At 27.7% G+C, this 18417-nt stretch overlaps 5 protein-coding genes and 1 long non-coding RNA gene across 9 annotated transcripts in view; 4 read left to right on the top strand and 2 right to left on the bottom strand.

Moving 5' to 3' along the window:
- The first annotated feature begins 22 nt into the window (after positions 1–22).
- Positions 23–1630, top strand: LOC124956545 (pleckstrin homology domain-containing family A member 8). 2 transcript variants are annotated; one of them, XM_047512505.1, is made up of 5 exons: positions 23–425; positions 539–594; positions 672–793; positions 887–1034; positions 1418–1630. In XM_047512505.1, exons 1-5 carry the CDS (start codon positions 293–295, stop codon positions 1592–1594), a joined length of 636 nt encoding a protein of 211 aa, XP_047368461.1. In that variant the 5' UTR covers positions 23–292; the 3' UTR covers positions 1595–1630. The 2 variants fall into 2 exon arrangements, with proteins under 2 accessions (XP_047368461.1, XP_047368460.1); XM_047512504.1 differs by having other exon boundaries at positions 27–425; positions 884–1034.
- LOC124956546 (transmembrane protein 17B-like) lies at positions 1624–3103 on the bottom strand. The gene is made up of 4 exons (XM_047512506.1): positions 2719–3103; positions 2410–2513; positions 2232–2345; positions 1624–2163 (listed from the first exon to the last, which is right to left on the bottom strand). The coding sequence occupies exons 1-4, from the start codon at positions 2804–2806 to the stop codon at positions 1921–1923; spliced, it is 549 nt and encodes a 182-aa protein (XP_047368462.1). The 5' UTR covers positions 2807–3103; the 3' UTR covers positions 1624–1920.
- Positions 3104–3831: 728 nt separating this feature from the next.
- LOC124956412 (caspase-3-like) lies at positions 3832–5962 on the top strand. 2 transcript variants are annotated; one of them, XM_047512196.1, is made up of 6 exons: positions 3832–3914; positions 4024–4176; positions 4373–4822; positions 5054–5301; positions 5394–5655; positions 5747–5962. In XM_047512196.1, the coding sequence occupies exons 2-6, from the start codon at positions 4039–4041 to the stop codon at positions 5870–5872; spliced, it is 1224 nt and encodes a 407-aa protein (XP_047368152.1). In that variant the 5' UTR covers positions 3832–3914; positions 4024–4038; the 3' UTR covers positions 5873–5962. The 2 variants fall into 2 exon arrangements, with proteins under 2 accessions (XP_047368152.1, XP_047368151.1); XM_047512195.1 differs by having other exon boundaries at positions 3838–4176.
- Positions 5963–6095: 133 nt separating this feature from the next.
- Positions 6096–8825, top strand: LOC124956429 (high choriolytic enzyme 1-like). Its single transcript, XM_047512231.1, has 5 exons — positions 6096–7012; positions 7310–7459; positions 7574–7909; positions 8038–8174; positions 8264–8825. The coding sequence occupies exons 1-5, from the start codon at positions 6856–6858 to the stop codon at positions 8414–8416; spliced, it is 933 nt and encodes a 310-aa protein (XP_047368187.1). The 5' UTR covers positions 6096–6855; the 3' UTR covers positions 8417–8825.
- LOC124956428 (U11/U12 small nuclear ribonucleoprotein 48 kDa protein-like) lies at positions 8699–10671 on the bottom strand. Of its 2 annotated transcripts, none has more exons than XM_047512228.1 (5): positions 10423–10671; positions 10174–10342; positions 10009–10071; positions 9576–9720; positions 8699–9481 (listed from the first exon to the last, which is right to left on the bottom strand). In XM_047512228.1, the coding sequence occupies exons 1-5, from the start codon at positions 10552–10554 to the stop codon at positions 8833–8835; spliced, it is 1158 nt and encodes a 385-aa protein (XP_047368184.1). In that variant the 5' UTR covers positions 10555–10671; the 3' UTR covers positions 8699–8832. The 2 variants fall into 2 exon arrangements, with proteins under 2 accessions (XP_047368184.1, XP_047368186.1); XM_047512230.1 differs by having other exon boundaries at positions 10419–10555.
- Positions 10672–10703: 32 nt separating this feature from the next.
- The window catches only part of LOC124956431, an 87120-nt gene continuing 79406 nt past the window's right edge, over positions 10704–18417 (top strand). Inside the window, exons 1-2 of the long non-coding RNA XR_007103247.1 lie at positions 10704–11001; positions 11126–11190. This is a non-coding gene — a long non-coding RNA (uncharacterized LOC124956431). The remainder of the gene's footprint in view (positions 11002–11125; positions 11191–18417) is intronic.

Genomic DNA, 18417 nt, shown 5'->3' with positions numbered 1-18417 from the left:
CTTTTTTTTTTTTTTTTTTTTGTGGAAAAATTTTTTACTCTCATTCTGAACGTCGCTCAATTCACTTTTTTTTCGCAATTTTATTGCCTTTCAAGAAATATCTGTTATAAGATTAATTGTAAGATACAGCTGTCTGATTGTTCGTATTTGTTTTTCGTTATGTAAAACATTTTTTTATTGTTGAGACTGGTATTATATATAACCTTACATGTAAAATATATAACCTACCATAACCTAGCAACGTGTGTTGTTGATTATTGTAATAGTATTTGACGTTAGTTTTAACCATATCATGGCGTTACCATCGGAGGAAACAGTTTCAAAAATATTGTGCATAAATGCAACATATTTTCCGGACATTGTCGATGATAAAATATCTACGGAAAATTTTTTACATGCTTCTCGTGGTGTTGTAGTAATAGTTGGTAAATAATTACTACGTTTAAAAATTGATAAAATGACATTTCATTAATGTAATATAAATATAGAAATTAATTTTCTTTGATGACATTTGAAAATTATATATTTAATATTTCAGAAAAATTTGGAAAATTATTTGCACCAGTTAAACATGATATGGAAGGTAACATAGAGGTTAATAAAATATACATTATCTACATATATGAATCTATTTGAATGATATAAATCTATAAAGAGATTTTATATTTTAGAAATTAAATAATAAATATTCTATAGACAAAGAAAAACACAAAACTTTACAGGATATGATACTATTGGAAAAAGAAAAAGGTGAAACTATAATTGCTACTGATGCTTTGATGTGGTTAAAAAGGTATATATATATATATATAGAAATTTGTTTAATGATAATAATTTAATAGCTTCTTTTTTATGCTTTATAAATGTATAAATTTTGTTTTAGAAGCTTATATATGATTCTATTATTTTTTGAAAAACTTATTGAAGATCATAATGCCGGTAAGGCAACAGATGATCTAGTAGCATTTTTAAAGGAAGCATATAAAATATCTTTAGAACCATATCACGGTTGGATGTTACAGCAGCTTTTTGGTGTAAGCATTATGTGTATTTAGTTTGCTTTGTAATTGTATACTATATACATTTAACACTAGAAAAACTGAAACTTAGTATATACCTATATTGCCCAAAAGCAGTCAAAATGACAGCATTGTGAAGGAATAACTAATGTTTTTTGAAATTTGTTTAAAATTTATTTTATAATATTTTTTATATTATTTACAGTTATATAAAAAATTTTTGGTAAATATTAACAATAAAAAAGAATTCTAAGAAATTGTGTCATTATATACATAACTGTTTTTCTAATTGAAATTAAAAAGCAGTCAAAATGACTTCCTTGGACAATCTGGTGTTAAGAATGAAGTAATTTTAATTTCATAATTATCAATCTAATATTTCATAATTATTTTAATAGTTGCTGTCACGTACGGTACCTTCTCGTAAACAGCTTTTACAAACAATTGTAGATGGAAAAGACTTTACGGATGAAATCATTTTACGGGATATGGAAATATATACAAAAAATCTTAGATTAAATATTGAAAATTTACAAATATTTTATAAAAAGTATGAACTTGAAAAAAATCTTTAAATATGACAATTATTTACATATATATATATATATATATATATATATATATATATATATATATATATATATATTCAACATGAAAATATGTTTCAAATGTTTATTTCTATGTTTTGATCAAAATTACTGTGCATATCTAAATACTTATGTAACTAAAATTATTAATCTATATTACTGATCTACAATTAATATATCAATATGTATAAATATGCATGATATGGTATAACTTGCAATATAAAATTAAAAAATTGTAAAAAATTTTATTTAAATTTTATCAAGCGATAAAATGAATATAAATATTAATTGAATTGAATATTAAATTATTATTTTTAATTTAGCCTATCCTCTATTCCATATAATTGAGCTATATAAAATCTTTTAGCATGATGATTGGCTGAATTCTTTAATGCTATAGTTCCTGAAATTATTTCTATACTAAGAAAAAATATCATTAAACTATTAACAATTTGTTCGCTAAACTTAAGCATAGTTCTATTATCAAGAAGAAGAAATAATTCTAATGGAAATTGTATTAATGTGGATATAAGCCAAAAGCTTGCTAGTTCTGGAATCTAATATAACAAAATAATTATTATATATTTTCTTTTTTATTTTTATTATCTATTCAAAATGATATTACCTTTTCAGCTAAATTACCAAGATATCCTAGGTATAATCTCGTACATTCTAATACCGAAATAAGTAAGAATAACGCAACTGTTATAAATTTGTACACATCCGTTAACTGTAAATACTGTAATATAAAATATAATCTACATTAAAATTATGTTTTTATTAAATTTTCAAAATATATTTACCTTACAGTCCAAACTTATTATACTTATAAAAAACCAAATTGGCAAAAGCCACACATTAAAGTATAAAGCCATTTGTAACGGTAAACTAGATTGTATTTGATTACCTGTAAAATAAATATAAAAGAAATGAGCTAGTAATAATTATTAAATAAATTAAATATTCTATTGTAAAGATCATATAAATTATTTCTATTTAAATCAATCATTTTATAATAATATTAACGTATCGATATAAATATTTTAAATAAATTATTGTAAAATCATTGTAGAATAACGTTAAAAAAAAATATATGTAAAAATATATTATACCTATGTCATAAAATTCTTTCTTACGATCATGATATGCTAAACCAGGAAATATATGATCTGAAGCATTTACTATCGATGATTTCCACATTTATTTATCCGGACTAAGGATAAATTTGTCAAATTTAATAAAGATTTTGATCTACAAATATCTATAGAAATATTATAATAAAGATTTGTAATACTTATATTTTAATGTTACTTAAAATAAAAAATAAGTTTTGAATCTGTACGACGCGAATCAAATTTTAAATGGGATAAACTTAAATCTGGACCACTTTTATCTTCTTCTTACTTCCGTTCTCTCAACGATTCTCCAATAGCGTGTTATGTCTATCGAATAATCGGTTAGTCAAAATCGATACAAAAAGAAATATACATATATATATATATATATATGTATAAATAACTAAACTTATTCTCCATGTAGTATAAAAAAAAGTAAGATGAAATACTCCAACAGGATAATAAAAACATAGTGTATATTAAATTTTTGTCCACGATTATTATCCTCATTGATTTCTATTGGTTTCTATATGATACACGTTACCAATAGTTTAATATATTATGGCACTAAAGTTTCAAGAATATGATTAAAATTTTTATAATACATTAGAACATTAATAATATATTAATGTAGATATTTAAGAATTTATTTGAAATTATAAAAATATAGAATGTAATAAAATAAAAAATTTTGTAAATGTTTATCATCTTGAAAATAATCAGTTAAATCCATTGAATGAGATATGCTTCATAGATAATATACTTATCTTACTCGATAATAAATAAATGACGATAAATATTGAAATAAAAACGCGCGACATGCGCATGTCATTGTGCGCATATCAGTCTTTTGTTTTTTTTTTGTATTTAACAATGTAAAATTTTATATTAATAATACAAATATATTAAATCTGTATGTATATGTATGTATCTATTCACATCTCTGTGTGAATCATTTAGTGTGTTTGTGTGCATTGTGTATATATGTATGTATATATATATATATATATATATATATGTATGTAATTCTGACAAGTTCTGACATGTTTTAATATAAAAGCTTAACAACAAATTTTAACTCGGTTCATAGCAACCTAGACGGCGCAGTAATACATCGATATGAAACCTACCGCGAATGAGTCATGCTTTTGTATCAGTGATACTTTAAGGGTTTTCCAGAACGTCATTTCTTTGTATACTATATCATCATTTTATTTGTTTATATAGGATATATAATAATAATTAGCAAGTTTTTTTTCTTCTATTTTTTTAAATGTAATATTAAATATTCAATGATTTTAGAATATATATTTTACAATGAATCAAGAACATCGTAAAAGGATTGATTTATATTGTGATATCATAGTACCTAAAATAAATATAATGAAATTATGGCCGAAGCTATTAGAAAATGAGATTTTTAACATTGACGATGTTAATATATCAACGTGGAAAGTAAATATTTTCAATTAATTCATTGATATCTTAGTTTATTAAATTTTTTTTTTTTTTTTTTTTTTTTTTTTTTTTTTTTTTTTATATATATATATTAACCATTTAAGAAAAATAAAACAAACAAACGAACAGAAATTATTAAAGACATTTAATTAAAGGTTAACATTCATTGTTATAATTTATTGATAATTTACAGAAGAACTTTGAGAAGCAAGAAACTGTCAAAAGTATTTTGTTAACGATTAAAACTAGAGGACCTTCTGCATTTCAAAATTTGCTTTTAAGTTTACAACAAACTGATCATGAAGAATTGGCAGAAATCTTGGATAAACAGACAGTTATCTTTAATAATAAAAATGAAGAAATAAGTGACAATTATTTTTCTCAAATAAGGGATGCTGTGGAACCTTTACAAATCAAAGTGAGAAAAGCTGAAGAATTTTCAAGTGGTCCAATTGGCAGTCTCATTGAAACTTATCGAATGAGAAGTAATCCACGTGGATTGGTTTTAATCATTACTAATATTGATTATGACCCTAATGTACAGAAACCTAGAAAGTCAGCAATACATGATAAAGAGAATCTTGAAAAATTGTTTAAAGATATGGGATTTTCTGTTGAAACGCATTGCAATTTGACAGGAAAGGTATATTAATAAATAATAATTATTAAAAATATTACAAGAAAGAGAGAGAGAGAGAGAAAGAGATAGTATAATAAAAAATAGTGCAATAATATTAAAATAATATATTTTAGCATTATTATCTAATTATGCTTTTATAGAGATCATAAGTTTTATTTTATTATATATAAAGTTATGAATTTCTTTAATTAAAATTAAAATATATAAACTAAACTAAATTAAAATATTTTACAGGGTATTATAGAACGTGTTAAAACATTTTCACAGCGTAAAGATTTACAAAATGTTGACTCGTGCTTTGTAATTATTAGTAGTCATGGTAAAAAAGGTGAAGAGAATTATACAGAAATAGAAGGTGTAGATTATTATACTGGACATAAATGTACGAAAGTCTTTTGTTCAGATATCATAGATTGTTTCACATCAGAAGCTTGTCCTTATTTAGCAGGAAAACCAAAAGTATTTATTTTTCAATTATGTCGGTACGTATACGATAAATATATTTTATTTAGAAGATTATTAAATATTAATTTATAATTTAAAAAATAAAATTATATTACTGAATTTTTTTTAGAGGTAACAAAAGACAAACTATTACAAATATACCTAAACATGTAACAGATTCATGTGGCAATCATACAGTTATGAACAGTACCAGTGAAATTTTTAAAGACAATCCAACTAGAAATTATTCCGATTTCTTAGTTGCATATGCTACTCTACCAGGACATGTTGCCTTTCGAAATAACGTAACTGGTAGTTGGTTTATACAAATATTTTGTGATGTATTTATGAATCATGCTTATAAATATCATCTATGTGATTTATTAACATTAGTAAGTATTAAATATTTAATTGATTATATATACATATTTATGTAATTTAAATATAAATAAATTACCAAAAATTTATTATGTTAATTTATAGGTAGATTCGAGACTGAAAGAAGTGATATATTCAGGTGATTGTCAAACAGTAATGGTTGAAATGAGAGGCTTTCATAAATTCTGTTACCTCAATCCTGGTTTCTTTGAGAATGAAAAAAAGCAATAATAATTAAAAATTAATAGCAATATATTTTAATGTTAAGTTATAATGAACGTAACAAAGAAATTATTTAAATAATGTTATCTGTAACAAACACTTACATATATATATATATATATATATATATATATATATATATATATATTATAATAATATATATATATATTATTATAATATATATATAATAATTAATTAATAATATATATATATATTATACGAATTTGTGATATAATGCAAAAAAAAAAAGAAAAAAAAAAAAAGAAATAAATACTTTATATCTATATATAAATATTTTATATATATATATATATGGAATAGTTCTATCAATATTATATCCAAGTCAATTCATCTTATTATTTAGAAGTTAAAATCGTGCGTGGATAATCATATGTTTTTATTTACGTATTTATTTCATACAGTGATTACATTTAACTGTCACGTCCTTATGCATGACGAATTCTCGATTATAATTTTAATAAAGAAACTTTATTACGATGTTTTATACGACTTAACGACGTACCGCGAATAAAATCGAACTGGCAAATTGGCATATCGGTAGTTAAGCATAGAATCAAATCAACATGAACACACGTCCTCTTAAAATGGCACACGCATTAATTTATAATATACGTTCTTTTTTTTTTTTTTTTTTTTTTTTTCACAATAATTCCAATGATATTGTTAAATTGTGATCGTTATTATATTAAGTATAATATCGAATATTTTTATTGTAATATTGTATTAATTTTTATTCAATATAAATTTTGGATTATTATTAATTTATTTCAATATAGAAAATCAATATGATATTTTTACATGGAACATTATACTGTTCGTGAAGTATAATAAAATGAAATGAAATGGTTATTAAACCGTGTAAATTTTGTTACGGTACGTTCGAATTGAAAGTACGATTTCAAAGACATAGTCACGACGTAAAATTCAAATAAGTTATTTGAGGTGATCGATTCGGAGCGGTACTTTTCGATATGTGGAATTTTTTCTCTTCGTTTATTTTTCTTCCTGTGATTTTTTCAATTATTTGCTTATCTAATAACATAAAAACACTTGCAAGATATGATCGTTGGAATACGATACGGCGAAGTTTAATATCAAATACGACTCAAACATCTATCAGTTATAAACGTGAGTAATATGAAAAATGTAATACATATATATCTATATAAATAATATATAAATAATAATTTTATATATATATATATATATATTTGTAAAATTTTTATTTATATATATAAAATAAAAATTATTATTTTTATTTTTATATATATATAAATATAATTTTATATTTTATTTTTTATTATTATTATTATATTTCATATTTACATATATAAATATGAAATTATATTTATATATATAAAAATAAAAATAATAATTTTATATATATATATAAAATTATAAAATAAATTTAAATTATTTTTTAAGTTGATACTTGGTCAAAATATGACAATCCTGAGGAAGGTACGCATCATCAAGGAGATATTCAAATATCAAATACTCGAAAAACAATCACATCATTTAAAGAGCTATTGTGGCCAAATGGAATTGTATATTATACTATAGATAAAGCTATTGGTAAATTATTTTTCTATATATCTATTATTATTTATTTATAATCTTTTATGAATTAAAAACATTCTTGTCTTATTTAATAGACATAATTTTCATGACATTTATTTTTTATTACAGAAAACAGTCCACAACAATTATCTATTCTGCAAAAGGCAATGACAATACTAATGGAAAAAACGTGTATTCAATTTCAGCAAATTTATCCGAATGAAAATGGACAATATTCAGTTGAAAGTTGGGTTAATATTGTAGGAAACAAAAGTGGATGTTATTCTGATTTAGGACGTAATTCATTTGGCGGACCGAGTGTTCTAAACTTAAATGTAAATTTATGTTTTGGTATAATAGGACATGCTCTCCATGAAATGTTACATACATTAGGTGCTTATCATGAACATATGAGACCAGATCGTGATCAATATATTTATATATTCTGGGAAAACATTAGAGAAGGTAATTATAGTTACGATAACTTCAACATTGATTTTTAATTCATAGATATTGTAAATAGTACAAAATAAATGATATTTTTATTAGACGAGTATATATATATATATATTTAATTTCTTTTCTATTCCCAGGAAGTAAATATAATTTTGAACTGTTAGATGTTAATACAATAACTGATTATGGATTGCCATATGATTATGATAGTATAATGCATTATTCAATGACAGCTTTTTCTAAAAGTAAATCTTTAGCAACAATAATACCTAAGGTACATATATATATATATATATATATATATATTTTTCATTTTACTATTCTTTTTTTTTTTTTATATTTCTATTAACAATTTTCATATAGATAAATGGCATTGAAATTGGTCAAAGAGAGAGATTATCTTATTATGATGTTAAAAAATTATTAATAACATATGAATGCAGTGAGATATATTATTATAAAAATGAAAGACTGTATATGGACGAATATAATGGAATTGAACTTCAGGTCAAATGAATAATACAACTGTAGTATTATATGGAACAACAAATAATACTATAAATCCTGTTACAAAAGCAGGATTAATTATAAGTCCTAAATAAATACGTGAAACATTAAATAGAAGTGATAATGTAAACTTGTAAACTAGTAATCATTCATAATCAAAATATCACTCAAAGGACGCAGAATATTATTCTATAGATTCAAACTTTGCCATTGTTAATTATCCAATTCATAATTTTTACTATTGTGAATAATCTTTTAAAGGTATAAAGAAAATTAGAAATATTTTCTGAATATTATATAATAATTTTAATGAATTGTAATTTCATATTCTACACCAATGGATAACATTTTTTTTTTTTTTTTTTTTTTTAAATATACTTCGAATTATTATAAATAAATTACATGATGTACATTATTATAAATACCTATCGACCTTTTGTGTAATATGAATCCTTTGTTCTAATATCACCGTATTTTGAATGGCCTCTTTCTTGTGATGATTTATCATGATTTCTAGATTTATGTTTTTTCTTTACGTGTCTATCTTTTGATTTATGTTTATGTTTTTTATGAGACTTGTAATCTCTAGAACGAGATCTATGCCTATGCTCACTTCGTTTAGTCTTTTTTGACCTTTCCTTTGAATCTGATAAACGTTTCTCATATTTCTTATATTGCATAGATTCAGAGTAATTTTTATTTATTGTACTTTCTTGTCGTCGATCATATATTGTATTTGTACGTTGATGCCCATTTTTTTCAATCTGTGAGAAGTGAGAGGATGCTGATGGCTTTTCGTAACAATTAGTTACAATTAATTTCTGTTTTTCTGAATATGTATTTAAATCTTGTTCAGAATTATATGTGGTTCTTGTTGCAGTAGGATCTTTTTGTTCTGAAATATATTCTGTATATATTTCCATTTGTTGATTTATAACTTCTCTAAGAATTTCTATATGAGATTTTTTATTAGTGTGTACACCTCTGTGCTTAGCTCTACGCCTTTTCAAATTGCGTTCTTGTACAAGCATTTCCAAAAGGGACATTTCTTTGTTATCTTTATCTTGTGGTTTTCTAAAAAGATAAATGTATTTATAGTTTAATATAGAGTAATAAAATAAAAATATATATATTTTTATATATTTTTTGCCTTTTTAAAAAAACTTACGGTTTATTTATATCAGCAATATCATGACCTATATCAGGTTTAACAGTATGAGCAATCACATATTCGTACAGTGCCTTCCTCTCATCGCTAGTAAAATCTGAGGTGAGTCTGTCAGATGTATGTGGAATTAATCGTTGACCCAAACCTAGTATAAGTGTCAAGAAAAATTATATAGAAGATAACTGTGATCAATTGAAAAATATAACAATGTTATTATATACAAGATAAAGAATAATTAATCAAATTGATATTAATTAAATTTTAATAATGGAAAGTATGATCTAATATCGATATATGTACATTCAGCAAAGGATATGAAAAAGGATATATATCGAGTCCGTGCCAAGTATAACATTCATAATCTTCTGGAAAAGATCAAACGATTTAAGATACAAAAAAGCATTGATCTTTGTTTACTTGATCTAAGACCAACCTGTTTTCATCTCTGGATTTTGTTCTTTTGCGTGTCGTAAGATTTCATCTTGTAATTCTTCGTCTATAACATATAACACGCAAGTAATTTTAATTAATAGACAATTACATTCTGATTGACAGATAATCGATATTGTAAACAATTAGAAATGTTTTATATACTAACCCAATTGGAGACTCGATGGAGCATTTGGTGATAAAGCTGATTCTGGAAATGGAATGTTAAATTTTCCATAACCTTCCGCTTTCCATTGACAGGCAGATAGATGTGCATCGAGACATTCTTCTGTAATTCGATGTGATGGATCGTAGGGACACGTTAAGAAATTTTTATTCTATAGAAAAACAATGATCGATTTATATTACTTATATACTATAAATAAATGAAAAATAGAATAATCGTTATCTTACATACATCTTGTGATATACTCTCTACTGTCCATCCTAAAGTAGAGGTTATATTGGTGATTTCCTGATTGATATTTTTATTGAAATCGTTTAATTCTACCAATTGTTTTTTTCTCTCGTCCAATGTAACTTCCAACATTATAAATTAATATAAATTATTTTAATTCTACGAATATAGTTAAAAGTATCAAATCGAAAAATAGCATTCAAATTGACTAACTTAATCTGATGTCAAACTATATAATAATTTTCATATAGATGGCGTCCTTGTATTCGCTTGATTTGTGTAGTAATTCAAATGTTTTATTCTAGAAATTTTATAATACGTTGAAATGTTCAAATACTCTCGTTAGTTTGTCATTTTGTCTTACTTTTTATCTATTATAAAATTGTTAAGTCATGCGGGGTAAAGGGGAGAAAAAAAAAAAGAAAAAAAGAAAAAAAGAAAAAAGGAATTAATTTTAAGCAATACATTCATCGGGAAATCTTAGAGAAATTGTAAAATTACGGGAAGTAAAGATAATAATCTAATTACGTGATATTTGAAGGTTACGTAATATTTCGAGAACTTAGAAACCGTTAGAAGGTAATTTACGCACGTTATATATCGAAAGATATTATTTTGCATTTAATATGATTCATTAAGTTTTGCGATTTAAATATTTCATTATTACAATGAAATTAATTTTTAATATTTTATTGATTATCAGATCAATTGCTATTCCTCGACATACGTATTATTCAACGATCTTCAAGCGATGACATGAAAATAAACGTAAGTATTAAAAATTTCAATTTTTCATAATAGTTCGGAGAGATGAGGCACTCTTATTATTTATAATTTAAATAAATAATTCGTAAGCCTAAAGGCTTTTGGATAGAATATCGTTAATGGTTCAAAAGTATATTCGTTCGGATTTGGATCTTAATCCAGAGAATTAGCCTCGAGAGTTCAATTATTTTTTTCGTAAATCCTATAATAATGCAGACGATCAAGTTATTCCAGTTTTCTCATGCTTGAGATTTTTGAGAGTTTCGATTGACTTTAAGTTTTAATGACATTGGTGTTTGGATTTGGATATGATCGGAGATCTATTCACGATCATTGAAAATATGCAATCGTTGATGAACAATCGATGATTTTCGTACTATTTTTTTTTTCTCCCCCCAGCATACTTAACCTTACGGCAAAATTGTTTTCTATTATTAAAACGACGAATTAAATAGTTTAAATGTTTTTTCGTTAATCGTAAAGTATGAAAATAATTTTGGATAATTTTTGTACGTGGAAGCTGCGATTGTATGCGAAGATTGTCATATAGGATTCACTTGGTGAACGTTGTAACGACCTATGTAATTAACAGCATGGACTAAGACGAAATATTTCTGATCTGATTGTAAGTCGAGTCTATTTAACTTTCTCTCGATAATCTTGTGACGGTGTTGTTGGTCATTCAGTTCTCGAAAATTGTATGAAAAACATTGAAAACAAGGCAAATAACGTGGCCTACTTACTTATGTACGTTTCCTTTCATAACAAGTCAAGTTAAGTCAATTGGCTTGGATAGTTCTTCGTTAGATGTTCACGAAGGAGGAACATTTAAGATCTCGTTAACGCGTGTGATTTTATTTTTTCTTCAGATTTTCAACGTCGCGTTTATAACTTTTAACTTTAGACATATATCGGAGAATTAAACGTTACGTTATGCGCTATTTTAATTCAATAATAATAATAATAATAATAATAATAATAATTAATAATAATAATAATAATAATTATTATTATTATTATTATTATTATTATTATTATTATTATTATTAATCAAAGGATCTGATTGGGAAGTTGGATTTTGTTTTTTTTTTTTTCTTAAGGAAAGTAAGAATTCAATTTATTTTAATTGCTTTGGTGATTTATAATGAATGATGATTATTATATAATTTAACAAAATGAAAGGAATTATTTATCATTATGAAAAACGTTGGAATGAGTTGTGCACTGTGACCAGGTCGGTCCGCTGGTGATCACTAAATTCAAGGGAATATACGAGCGAACACGTACTTGGTCGTAGTAAACAGTAAAAACTCGGACGACTCTCTGGTCGCCATGATCATTGAAATACATTTAATTAAATGCACGCGTTCGTACTACGAGCAACTTTTCTTGAAGATTGGACACTGGCAAATGGTAGTCTTCAAGGTGTCTGCCAAAGTGACTGTTTTCATTGGTTGTACGTAAATCCGTCACTAACATGAAATCATAAGTTATGATATTGACAAATTCGAGTCACCAAGTTTGATCGCCTGCTTTTTTTCTTTTTTTTTTTTTTTGTCTTTCATCGATCTCCTTGCAGTTGACTGATCGATAGTGCGCAACGAGCTTTAAATTGGACTTTTTAGTTTGGTGCTGTTACACGTCGAAGCTCTTTTAGATCTACTAAATTCAACCCACCCCCGTTTTACTTAGCACAGGTAAGATGCATTTTTAGACATTTAGTGGAGGGGACACGTCGAGGTAACCAAATGGCTGGCTATGTGACGATTGATTAGATGACGCATAACTTCGACTCTTCTATTTTTCTTTCTTTCTTTCTTTCTTTCTTTCTATTTTTTTTTTAATGGATTTATCACCTATTTGGACTTCTAAGAATGGAAATTCTTAATCCGCAAGTTTCGAAGAGTAAATGATCTCTTTAAAAATGTTCTGAACAATGATTTTCTTATTTATCTCGCGTAGTACATAAGTAATTCATTAAACATTTTCATATATATATATATATATATATTATTATTTATATATTTTTATATATATTATATCATTTGAAACAAATAAATTCTCGTAAAGAGTCGGGAATACGAAAAGCGGGAGCTACCTGTATTAAAACTATATCTTCCGCTCTAAACACAAATAAAGCGATGAGCGGATAAAACGATAGAGCGTTCTATCTTTTCTGATAGTATACAGTGCATTGGATATGCGCAGCTTTGGATGTCACGATGATTTATCGGGCCGGAAACGAATTCATGTCCAATTATACGACCAACGAATATCGCGCACAGATCGGTGCGCTCGCTTTGCCATTTATTTTCGCGAATTGTTCAATACACACCGCCATGGTTTGCTAAAGTTTTTTGTGCAGCGATCGCGTGTAATCGTTTTTTTCTTTTTTTTTTTTTTTTTTTTTTTCATGCGTGTTCTTTTTCTGCTTTTTTATTTTTTTTTTGTTCGTTTTGCCTTTTTTGCTTTTTTTTTTGTTTCTTTTTTTCTCCATATAACAGGTCGCCGATAAAATTTCACGATTTGCACCACTGATTGACAATCATACGGTATTCTACTACTCGGTCGGTGGACTCGACAGTTCTAGTGTGAATTTTTTTTTCTTTTTTTTCTTTTTTTTTTTTTTTTTTTTTTTTTTGGAATTTCGACGAGTGTCGAGGAAAACTTTTTTTGTACGATCGATATGTTTTCGTCGTCGATTGACTGTTAGCCTCTTATTCGATTTTAAGCTTTTTATGAAAGTTGTCTGGAACGTTCAATCGATTCGATCTAGATGGGTTTTCCGCACCTAACGTTAATTAGGCTCGTACTATTCGACGAGTCATATATGCCGAGAACTACAAATAATTATTATTGTCACGTCGGACGTGCATCATTCGTAAAACCGGTTAATCCGGTTAACGCGAAGCCTCCCGGCGATCGAGAGGCGCTCTCGGTAAAAGGCCATCGCGATAAACATGTCCAATTTTTACTTAAGTTACCCGCAGCGCTCTTGGATTAAGTTCGCTTCGTACGTTACATCGCAAATAATTTTATTTAAGGTCCCCTCACGGCCGTTTCTCAAAGTGTTCTCTCACGCGTTTCTCCGTTATTAAAAATGAGACAAAATGATGCTCGATGTCGAGCCAGTAGGATTTGTCCGATCATCGAAGGTTCTTTTCGTTCCACCTAACAAGATATCTCTTTTTTGGCTTTATTATGAGCAAAAGCGATCAGTAAAATCGAAAAGTCGATGGCGAAGTTAACGAGTTTGTAGAAAGTTTATATATCTATATTGTCAACGCTTTAAATATAAGTATACATACACAAACATACACATACATATAGATAGACATAGGCATATATATATATATATATATATTATAAATATATATACCACCTATATGTGTATATATATATATAGATACATGCATAAATACATAAGTCACGCTAGCGAGGGGAAGAAAGGCCAAGAACACGATAAGCTTCTCCGACTTAACTAGTTAACGATAAAAGGAGCGAAAAGACTAATCGGCACGCGTCGCCTGGTCCATGAATCAGAGGTAACGTCGGCATTGAAAAACAAGACAGAGTGATTTCTTTTTTACGCGCGAAGAAGAAGAGTGACGAGTGGAGGGGGTGATGGAGCTAAGGGGGGTGGGAGGGAGGGAGGGATGAATGGATGGAACTCGCGTGCGAATCACGAATACGTCCTTTTCGTTGCGGTAAATGCGAGTAGACGGGAGAGGAGAGATAGATAGATAGATAGAGAGAGACAGAGAGAGAGAGAGAGAGAGAGAGAGAGAGAGAAGGGCAAAAGAGATAGAGAGAGAAAGATAGATAGGCAAAAGATAGAGAGAGAGAGAGAGAGAGAGAGAGAGATATGGGAGAGGGAAGAGAACGAAATGGCTCTCGGCTGCCGCTACCAGACAAAGAAGCCCGTCAAGCACGATGATGGACGCCTTCATGAACGACCCTACGGAGCCCCGTACATCACTTTTATTACCGCCGTCCTCATTTTCATATTTCATATTTACATTTCTAGACCGCCGTAAATCAGCGAATTTATGGGTAATTAGGCCTTTGTGCCGCGTGGACCCACCGAGTCAGTCGTAGAGAGATCGGGGGTGGAGCGAGCCACCCCCTTCCCTTTCTCCTCTTCTTTCTCCTCCTCCTCCTCTTTCTCTTCCTCCTCCTCCCCCTTCCCATCGCAGAGAGCGTCGCTTATCGAACGATATGGTACTCTCTCTTTCTCTGTCTCTCTCTCTCTCTCTCTCTCTCTCTCTCTCTCTCTCTCTCTCTTTCTCTCCTCCTGGCTTATTTCGCGACTCGAAACTACCCTTCCGCTCTCTTCTCACGGCCAACCTCATCCCCTTTCTTTATATTACTACCATCTCCCTTTCGAAATCAGAAACAAGGAAAATGACTCTCTTTCTTCCTTTTCTTTCTCGAGAGAGGATTTCAAAGTTCGGACTTGGAGTCTATCTTTGGGAAACCTGGATCTAAAGAAGATTGGACCGGTAGATTCGGATTTATTTAGCCCTAGTACTTTGTGTAGAAGTTCTGTCTAACGAGGAATTCTTTTACAGTTTTCTCAATGTGGATTTTCAGGTGATGGTGACTAACTATGTAGAGTGGTAATTTCTTTTTTTGAAAACATTCTTTATCCATTCGAAAGTCTTAATAGTATTTTATTTATTTTCAAGTAGACATAAGCATATTGTAAAATTTATATCGTTCGTAGAACCCAACTGGTCTTTTGACTTCTCAATGGATTAAGTGGAGAGGAAAAATGGAAAATGATAATACCACGTAGATGTTATACGAGATGCGTTGGACGCGTTTAGCCCTCCATGTCATAAAGATCCTCGTTGATATTTAACAGTGCGTTTTAATGGGGCACGCAGGTGCGAGTACATCTTGTCATCTACTTTCCATTCTTGTCGCGTACGTTAAGTATCCGATAATGATGGTTTACAATGAAATGGCCAAGTTCCCTTCTTCCATCCATTACTACTTACTTTCCCATACCTATTACTTCCTCTTCACAACAACGTTCATTCTAAGTGTTGATCGTTAACAACGTCGGATGCAGACGTTCAAAGTCGATATACCATAAAATTATTTCGTTCTTCGCACGATAATAATCGTACAGCAGTTTAATAAGATTATTAGGGGAAAGTTTTTTCTTTTTTCTTTTTTTTTTTTTTTTTTTTTTTTTTTTTTTTTTTTTTTTTTTTTTTTTTTTTAATATAGTAACAAGTTCGCCGTTCAGTTTAATTATCTTAATCCGTCGACTCCGGTTTGTATCGTTTTATTAACTAATTTTGATTCTTCGCTCTATCCATGTTTATCTTAACAGAAAAGAGGAAGAAGAAGAAGAAGAAGAATAAGAGTAAGAAGAATAAGAAGAGAAAGAACATCTTTTAATATCATTTTGAAAATTTCCATTTGTAGTATACCTACTAACTTTTGTGTCTGAAAACAAGAGAGGAGCAAAGAGAAATATTCTCTTATCTTTATTGTCTTATAGTTTGGGACAAGTTACTTTCAAGAACAGAAGTATCGAAAGTCTGAGCGTAGCAACCATGTACTACACTTTAGCGGCGGAAGTTTAAAATTTTCTTTGATTTTATTCTCAAGCGGTATAGCATTTCGAGGATTCCCAATGGTTGTAAATAATATAAACTAGAAATCTTCTTTTTTTTTTTTCTCTCTTCAAATGTGATATTAAAGTACGATAGATGCTAAATAATAATTTTTGCGAGAATAAAGAATTTTATTTCAATGGCAATTACAGAAAAAAAAAAAAAATATATATATATATATATATATAAACACTGTTAATGGCATATCGTAGAAACTCATTAAGTTAGTTTAATTTTAATGAAATCGAAATATGTTGAGGTTATTATAACCTAGTTTCTGCGAGTCATAAGGCGATCCGTCCCTGCTTTGTAGTTTATAGAACTTGCAGTGAAATGGTACGTGCACGACAAGCCGGCGACTGGTGGAAGCTGTTAGTTCGCTTCATATCTTAATGAGACCAGCTTGTCGTTTAAACTCTACCTACCCGAAAGGGTGCCTGAGACGTGCAAATCAGAGGAGAGATTCTCCCTAAACCCTTTAATTAGTGCTCATAAATTGTGACGATATAAGTCGATAATGCTCTTTGTGGTTAATTTATGTTATCTTATTACAAACATACATAGCTAGAGGAATTTCTGAATTATTTCAAATCATCGATGTTTTTCTTCAAGCATTTATAGTATTGAATCGCTAACATCTTTTCAAATAGATATCATATAAACTCGATTAGATATTTTCTATGGAATAGGGGATAAATAATAAACGTATAAAATGAATATTTATTCTTCAAGGAGTATTAGTCTTTCGTGACTTAATATTACAGAGTTTTCATAATTTAACAAAGTGGAATTAAAATGGGGGAAAAAAAAAAAAAAAAAAAAAATAAATAAATAAAAGGAAAAAAGAAAAAAAGAAAACGAAAGAAAGGAATATAGGATTATTTGAAAAAATCAAAGTGCGTAAAGATGGTGAAACATTTCTAAGGAGTAGACGTAATGTGCGTATATTTACTTTAGTACCCACCTGTTGCGGTAACCCAGTTTCTTACGCACACTTACGGCAAACTTTTTAAACTTGCCGGCAATCCTTTTAAGTTCTTCAACATTATATGATATTTAAAAGGATTGAGTTATAATGCAGAGCGTGAACATTTGTTTTCCCTTTTTCTCTTTTTCTTTGTTTCCTTCCTCTTAGATTCTAAATAATTTGTAATATTAAAAAATTTTACATGCCTATACGTAATTACGTTTTATTAAGAAGATCTTTTTTCTTATTTCTTCTTAATATTTCTCCCTTGTAAAATCGATAATTCCTTTCTCATTATTTAAATATCTTTGATCAACGAGAAAAAAAGCTAGTATCGTTTTTATTTTAATTTAAAAGATCGACGAGTTTTTCAATATTTGCTTTTTCTATTGAGCGTTATAACGCAGTCAATTTATTTCCGTCATATACCTGTTACGAGTAAAATAAAATTTATATTGTTTAATATTTTTATTTCGACGAAATTGATTTTAATTTGTAAATATAATTGTATCGACAGAAACGATGAACGTAAAATTTCATAGAATTCTCAATAGATGGCCTTCCGATGCAACGCTGCAATCACAGAACTTTGTCCACCGTTGAATTTAGAAAATATATATATATATATATATA

This window comes from Vespa velutina, chromosome 22, assembly GCF_912470025.1.
Source record: "Vespa velutina chromosome 22, iVesVel2.1, whole genome shotgun sequence".
Lineage (NCBI taxonomy): Eukaryota > Metazoa > Arthropoda > Insecta > Hymenoptera > Vespidae > Vespa > Vespa velutina.
Note: the sequence above shows the minus strand (reverse complement) of the source record. Positions and strands in the feature narration are given on the sequence as shown.

Excerpts from the sequence above, each read along its gene's own strand:
- LOC124956546 (XM_047512506.1), bottom strand. The coding sequence starts at position 2,806 with ATGTGGAAATCATCGATAGTAAATGCTTCAGATCATATATTTCCTGGT. Across the intron at positions 2,514-2,718 it reads GAAAGAATTTTATGACATAG|GTAATCAAATACAATCTAGT; the intron begins GTATAATATATT and ends TTTATTTTACAG. Across the intron at positions 2,164-2,231 it reads TTGGTAATTTAGCTGAAAAG|ATTCCAGAACTAGCAAGCTT; the intron begins GTAATATCATTT and ends TTGTTATATTAG.
- LOC124956428 (XM_047512228.1), bottom strand. The coding sequence starts at position 10,554 with ATGTTGGAAGTTACATTGGACGAGAGAAAAAAACAATTGGTAGAATTA. Across the intron at positions 9,721-10,008 it reads AAATCCAGAGATGAAAACAG|GTTTGGGTCAACGATTAATT; the intron begins GTTGGTCTTAGA and ends CACTTATACTAG. Across the intron at positions 9,482-9,575 it reads ATTGCTGATATAAATAAACC|AAAACCACAAGATAAAGATA; the intron begins GTAAGTTTTTTT and ends TTATCTTTTTAG.
- LOC124956412 (XM_047512196.1), top strand. The coding sequence starts at position 4,039 with ATGAATCAAGAACATCGTAAAAGGATTGATTTATATTGTGATATCATA. Across the intron at positions 4,177-4,372 it reads TTAATATATCAACGTGGAAA|AAGAACTTTGAGAAGCAAGA; the intron begins GTAAATATTTTC and ends GATAATTTACAG. Across the intron at positions 4,823-5,053 it reads ATTGCAATTTGACAGGAAAG|GGTATTATAGAACGTGTTAA; the intron begins GTATATTAATAA and ends AATATTTTACAG.
- LOC124956429 (XM_047512231.1), top strand. The coding sequence starts at position 6,856 with ATGTGGAATTTTTTCTCTTCGTTTATTTTTCTTCCTGTGATTTTTTCA. Across the intron at positions 7,013-7,309 it reads AACATCTATCAGTTATAAAC|TTGATACTTGGTCAAAATAT; the intron begins GTGAGTAATATG and ends TTATTTTTTAAG. Across the intron at positions 7,910-8,037 it reads CTGGGAAAACATTAGAGAAG|GAAGTAAATATAATTTTGAA; the intron begins GTAATTATAGTT and ends TTCTATTCCCAG.
- LOC124956545 (XM_047512504.1), top strand. The coding sequence starts at position 293 with ATGGCGTTACCATCGGAGGAAACAGTTTCAAAAATATTGTGCATAAAT. Across the intron at positions 426-538 it reads TGGTGTTGTAGTAATAGTTG|AAAAATTTGGAAAATTATTT; the intron begins GTAAATAATTAC and ends TTAATATTTCAG. Across the intron at positions 794-883 it reads GCTTTGATGTGGTTAAAAAG|AAGCTTATATATGATTCTAT; the intron begins GTATATATATAT and ends ATTTTGTTTTAG.